This window comes from Theobroma umbraticum, unplaced genomic scaffold (assembly GCF_002168275.2).
Source record: "Theobroma umbraticum cultivar Fairchild unplaced genomic scaffold, ASM216827v3 scaffold_56.0, whole genome shotgun sequence".
NCBI classification, from domain to species: domain Eukaryota; kingdom Viridiplantae; phylum Streptophyta; class Magnoliopsida; order Malvales; family Malvaceae; genus Theobroma; species Theobroma umbraticum.
The window spans coordinates 12,314,312-12,320,557 of record NW_018397256.1 but is presented as its reverse complement, the minus strand read 5'-3'; the positions used below and the strand labels follow the sequence as shown (position 1 = coordinate 12,320,557).

At 35.3% G+C, this 6,246-nt stretch overlaps 2 protein-coding genes across 2 annotated transcripts in view; both read left to right on the top strand.

The window, feature by feature from the left end:
• Positions 1-538: 538 nt before the first annotated feature.
• On the top strand, positions 539-4,815 carry LOC110410338 (DDT domain-containing protein DDR4). Its single transcript, XM_021419984.1, has 11 exons — positions 539-817; positions 931-1,041; positions 1,372-1,458; positions 1,548-1,585; positions 1,698-1,779; positions 2,012-2,115; positions 2,195-2,354; positions 2,428-2,520; positions 2,643-2,766; positions 3,402-3,444; positions 3,982-4,815. The coding sequence occupies exons 1-11, from the start codon at positions 632-634 to the stop codon at positions 4,532-4,534; spliced, it is 1,581 nt and encodes a 526-aa protein (XP_021275659.1). The 5' UTR covers positions 539-631; the 3' UTR covers positions 4,535-4,815.
• A 616-nt stretch (positions 4,816-5,431) lies between these two features.
• LOC110410341 (uncharacterized) overlaps positions 5,432-6,246 on the top strand; it is a 1,524-nt gene continuing 709 nt past the window's right edge. The window contains exons 1-2 of the mRNA XM_021419988.2: positions 5,432-5,727; positions 6,099-6,246. The exon at positions 6,099-6,246 is cut by the window's right edge and continues 709 nt beyond it. Coding sequence (XP_021275663.1) covers positions 5,538-5,727; positions 6,099-6,246 — 338 coding nt within the window. The 5' untranslated portion in view covers positions 5,432-5,537. The remainder of the gene's footprint in view (positions 5,728-6,098) is intronic.

The following is a 6,246-nucleotide window of genomic DNA, read 5'->3' as shown; positions in this document are numbered from 1 at the left end:
GTCCATTCAACAACTCAAATTCAAATAAAAAATATTTTACATTAAATCATATTTATAATAAACTTTACTATATAAACTATAAATATTACATCTAGTATTTTATATATGTATAAAATAATATTAATAAATAAATATTATATATTAAATATTAATATTAATAATATTAGTGACTTTATATATCATTATGCATAAGTTATATATTAATTTTATATAGTATATTAAATATATATAAATTATATATTATATAATAACATGAATATATTCGAATTCTAATTTAAAATGTTTTAACAGTGATATTTGAAATTTATTTAAATTTAAATAAAATATTAAAAATTTTATTCAAACTTACCCTATAACCGATTATAACTTACCCGAACCCGATCGTATCACGATGGAAACCCGAATAACAACTACATTTACCTCCCTAGGAAGATTACCTTCATGACAGCGTAAATTCTGAAAAGACAGTTTCAAAAATTAACCCTAACTACCATCAAAGGTAAGATTTATTTAGGCGGGAAAATCCCAAACTTTTACCCTCCCTTCCTCTTTCAATAACCTCAAACCTTAACATCTCTCTGATGAACCTCTACTTCCGTGAATCTTTTATCATCGTTTTGTCTCTCTAGAAATGGTCGTTGATCGCCGAAAACCGACGCCATCAACGAGCAACATTGCCGGCGAAGCAATGCTGGCGGTGAAAGGCAAGGAAATCGGCAATGACTCAGTCTTTATTTTGGACGATTTGTCTTCCGACTCGGAGCTCGCTAAGCTACGTGGCAGATGGGAATTCGCCTCGGTTCTCAACTTTCTTAATGTAAGATCGATCTTTCGTTTTTTTTCTTTTTTTGGTTTTAGAAACGCAACGTTTCACCGTTGATTATGAGAAAACAGATATTAGTGTTTGAGAATGATCGTGCGTTTTGACAGGTTTTTGAGCCTGTGATCGGGAATGATTTGAAGCTAACAGCGGAAGAGATCGAGTTAGGACTTGTTCAACCTAATGCCTCAATTGCTGCACTTCATATCAAACTCTTGAAAGTTCGGTTATATTCTTCTTATCATTTGATAAATACGGAGATTAATAAGTCAATTTTTTCATATTAATGCCTTGTTTTAATGCTTGTTCTACATTATGTTATGGTGCTATGAATCTAGTTTGTAATTACATTATTGGAGCCTTTATTAAAATATTTTACATTAATAGCATTAAAAACAATGACTGTCATAATGCCAGTGGAGCTAACTGACTTACTTACGGAATGGACTTGCTTTTGTTGGCAAGTGTGAAGCTAATTTTTCCCTATAGTGTCTTATTTGGGAGTTTTATTTCTTTAAAATATCTTAGTTTATAATATTGTTTTTTGGCAGGGGATACCACCTGTCAGTAAATTGTTGAATAATTCTGATGCATGGGTGACTGCACTTTGCAAGAAACTTGCCATGTGGTGGCCATGGGTGAGGCAATTTTTTACTATTGAATATGCCACTTTCATGGTAATCTGGATGACTTTGTGATTTTTGTACTCATTTGTCTATTACTGCAGGTTGCTGAAGGAGAGATTCCACTCACTGCTCACAATGGGTATTAATGACACTACTGTCATTGTTTTAACTAAATCTGTGCTTTAATATCCTTGATGTCAAATCAGGCTTTTAATGAGGCTGTTTTACATGGTCATTTCATTGTTTTGCAGAGAAGAGATATCCAGATATAAAGAACTTGATCCAACAAGTCGCTTGCTGGTCCTAAAAGCACTTTGTGAAATTCGAGCAGATGTAATTTATCTTCCCTTTAAATTCTGTCTTGTCTTTAACTGAAACTACTGATTTTGTGACTCTTTCTGTCATCATGTTCTTCCATGCATTATTTTGAATGGTTTGTTTGTGTAAGCCCATAATCAATGTCTGATTTAACTTTAGTGCAGAAAGTTTTAAGATGAATTTTATGTTGGTTGTGATAATCCTATTCTGTTTTAACTTTTGTCTAATGGATTCTATTATTCTACAGCAACCTGATACAGTGTCATACATTAATGATGCTTTAAAAAGTAAGAAGGAAATTTCTTGCTTCCGAAAAGAGAAGATAGGGGGGAATGGAAATGTTTCATACTGGTAAGTGTTGACCCTGTTGTGGATTTTGTAAAATCTGTGCCATGATTGGTGCTGATAAATTCTCTTTTGTTCATTGTAGGTATGATGGAAATACAGTCTTTGGTTATAGATTGTACAAGGAAGTGAACAGGACTGAGCCTCAAACAAAAGCAAAGGGGAAGGCATGTTTAAAATTACCAACTGTCTGTTCTCACTGGGAAACACTTGCAGTGGATCTTAAGGAATTTCGAGGAGTTGTGGTAAGTTCATAATATTTAATGTTTTCAACTTGAAATGTTAAGTCAATCTTTTCTTTCTTTCTGTAAATGGCAGGATAAACTCTTGGCTAGCAAGACTGCAGCAGAAGTTGCCATTGGCAAGACTATCAATATTAATGCCCTTCCTGTTGTGGAGAAATTTCAAAAGGTAAGGTTGAAATCCCTTTTTCCATCCTCTGGTAAAATCTTGGTGTAGCACATTGTTTCATGTGCTTCTGTTTTATTTATTGAATCTGTTGGTAAACTCATTCATTTTATTGTGTTATATAGAAGAAAGAAAGGGCACTGAAACAGAAGAAAAGGCAAGAGATGCTCCTGAATGGCTTGAGAAGTACCTGTGGTGCCGGGATTACCCGTTCATGTCGCAATCGTAGGCCCATCAGTTACACATTTGGTACGATGGAACTTTGCATCTACAATTGATATAATCCAATGATGTGTCATAGTTTGTTGATGAATTTCAACTTTTAACTATAAACTTGTGTAAGTGGTTCTATCTTTGTCTAGTTTAATAGCTTCCTTTCAACATGCTCACTAGAAAATGTCAAGTTAATAACCTGAATTTTATGTTGGGTGATTGGAAATGATGAAAGTTCTACCATGGGTTTAGATATAATTGTTTTAAATAGGTTTCACTTGCTACTTGATATTTAAAAGGTTAAAAAAAGGCTTGTAGTTCTTATTTTTTTATAAAGTCAAGGCTTAGGCAGGTCAATCAGATAAAGTTAAATCTTGCTATTGATTCGCTCTGGTTTTGCTCCAGAGTGGTTCGCTAAAGTTATGCTGTTAGTCTAGCTAAACTGTAGCACTTTTTTTTATTAAATTCACATCGATGGACTTATCACGTAAAATACGTGACAAAACTGATTCTTAAATGCTTGAATTTTGCATTTGTGAGAGAGCTTGTTATTATGTTGCAGATGAATATGGGAATTTTTTAGCTTTTTTTTCTTGACTCAGTTTGCTTTTAAATAAACTTGTGCATTTGTGGTAATAAAGTGTCATTTACTTTGAGATTTGAATATGCAGATGAATATGACCGTGCCATTGATGAGGCTATAGAACTAACAAAGTAAGATTTGTTTATTCTGATTACATTGATTGTTTATCTTTATCTTCTCAAATATCTTTATTGATATAATCATATATAATTCACAGATGTAATTTTTGGAATGTGCTCAAATATCTTTCAATCATTTTCTCATGAAATTAGCAGATTCATTGTGTAAAAGAACATAGTCATGCCTTTTCTGTCTGGTTTACAAAGCTCATTTTATTTTACTTTTGCAAAAGTTTGCAAATACTAGGTTCTCTAGCCCCATCAAAATATAAGAAGTGATTTAATTTGGCAAAACCGTTAAAACTACTGGGGCGTTAATGTCTGCTGCCCTTTTCTAGACTTGTGATATTTGCTCAATGTATACTTGTTCTGTATGGTTGTGGTTCCTCTTCAACTGAAATTGCTACATGGAGTTAAACAGTTGCTCTTGAGATAGGAGGTTAACACCAAACTATTACTTCTACTTCAACTCAAATAGCCAATTTGGTCTGAGTGTTCGGCTTTGATGGTTTAACCATTTATTGGTTGTGACTTCAATTTGTGGAACAGGAGAAGGAAGACCGTTGAGGAGCAAAGGCAGGTACAGAAGCTTGCGAAGCAAACATTTACCTCCAATGGAGGTTCAGATGCAGAGGGCTCAGTCTCAGAAGGCAGTTCAGATGGGAAAGGTAACTCTATGGGTAGTGACACTGAAGATGACAAGCTTCAAGAAGCTGGTGGCGACGGTAATAAGGATGATGGTGATGACGATGACGATGGCGATTATAGTAGCAGCAAGGATGGTGATGATGACACTGGTAGGGACTCAGGCAATTCTGCAGATGGAAAGGAAAATTTTGGCTACGAGAACCACAAGAAAGATGTGTCTATGGAATCACGCTGGAGTAAGAGCTTGTCTGGAGTTGCTATCCATCCTGCTGTGGGAACCGGAAACTTGGGCGCAAAGAATAGGTTGAGGCAAAGGCCAGTTATTAACTCTGCCCTTGACAGTATTGTGCCTGATTCAGAGGATGATATCTCGTTAGAACATACAAACAGTGGGATATTAGGCGCCAAAAACTTGCATAGAGATGCTGATCCAGAAGAGGTTAGTGACAGCTAAAAGTTTCAAAATTAACCAAGAATTGAGGTCAGCGAATCTGCTCAAAGTTCTTGTCCTCCAAACTTATTTTCTAACAGCCAGGAAATTTTGATAACTTTTGTAGAGTGGCATGTTTTGTCCATTTTGGTTTCTGGATGTAATTTATGAGAAGCCAAGGTTCTTGACTTTTTTCGACTCTTTAGTTTGATCGAGAAACAGTAATTGTATTAATGCAAGCCAGCAAGGCTTCCTTATTCCAAATAGAGAATCACCCTTCATAAACATCTCTACTGTTTGAAGAGAAAAGGTTTGGGGTTTTGTTGGGAATGAGAATTATGCTTCGCTAGCAGAGAATGCCAACTCAGTTTTCTCTGCACCTTTTGCCTTTGTCGTCATTCATTTCTTGTTAATATCATTACATTAATAATTTGAATAATTATATTTTTTATATATATTTGTTAATTTTAAACAAAAAAAAAATTACTTGCAAAGTTGGTGAAATGGTATATTTTTAATTTAATTATTTATAAATAATAATTAAATTCAGATATAAAGTATTTAAGGGTGATATTTTAATTTGATATGAATACTAAAATCACTATCTAAATTTATTTTTATTTTTATTATAAAATATCTTAATTTTATATAGCCAGATCGAATTATATGGGACCCTGTACCCACTGCCATCTCTATTTTTTGTGAGAAATCTTTGCATGCTAATATGGTTGAGTGGTCTTAAGACTCAGGTTCTGGTCCTTGAAAGAGGGTACATTTTCTTAAATTTTTCTTTACTTGACTCAAAACGCGACGAAAGTTTGCCATGGGCCCAATGATAAAGAAGACAGCAGCCCAAACGTCCTATCGACGGCAAAGGAAGGCCCAATTGTCTATCCACGGCAAACCACAATCCATAGCAAACCCAAATATTTCCTTGCTCGTGGAATCAAAGATTTTACGTATCTGCTTAATACTAAAATTACGACGGAGAGCAGCCGTCATTCTGAAGCGAAGATTTAACGTCAACATGGCTACAAGCACCAGAGAAAGTCGGCGGAGGAAAATCGTTGAAAGAGGATCCGACCGCTTGGCTTTTATTAAGGGTCGAATCCAAAACCTGCCTTCTCAGTCGCTTGACCAAACCGACAACGACCCTCTTCAGCCGCTGGTTCCCCACGACCAAGATCCTCCACCCACCATCTCAACTCAAGCCGCCGGTACCCGTCTTCCTCTCCCTCCCTTCGTTTCAATTTAAATATCTTTTCAAAGGGTGGTTTCAGTTTATCATGTCTTGATAATTGGAGGGGTCAATTGAGGATCAAGGTTTAGTTGAATCCTAGCTATTGAATATACAATGGTAACAAAATTCTGCTTTTGGGAAAGTTAGTTAGAGTCTCTTTTCAGGTTTAGGTTTTTGGGTTCTTGAAAGTATTGAACTTGCTTGTTGTGTGTTCTTGTGCAATTACATATCCTTTGTTCAAGTAACTGAACTAACGAACAAAAATTGAAAAGGTACTATGCTAGTGGTTTTGTTGATGGATTGCATGTTCTTTAGACTAATTGCTTTTGGATTTTTATTATTATGCAGCTTCTCCTGATGCCCATGCTAAAGCCGCTAGTCCTGGGTTGCCAAAACATGATTATTTTGATGCTGGTCAGAGTCTGACCAGTGCTTATAATGGTGAAAGTGGTGAGGGATCAGTATTGCACAGAAGCGGGACGAGCATTGATTCTTC

Coding starts and splice junctions, on each gene's coding strand:
- LOC110410338 (XM_021419984.1), top strand. CDS start 632: ATGGTCGTTGATCGCCGAAAACCGACGCCATCAACGAGCAACATTGCC. Junction 1,586..1,697: donor CCACTCACTGCTCACAATGG/GTATTAATGACA, acceptor ATTGTTTTGCAG/AGAAGAGATATCCAGATATA. Junction 2,116..2,194: donor AATGGAAATGTTTCATACTG/GTAAGTGTTGAC, acceptor TGTTCATTGTAG/GTATGATGGAAATACAGTCT.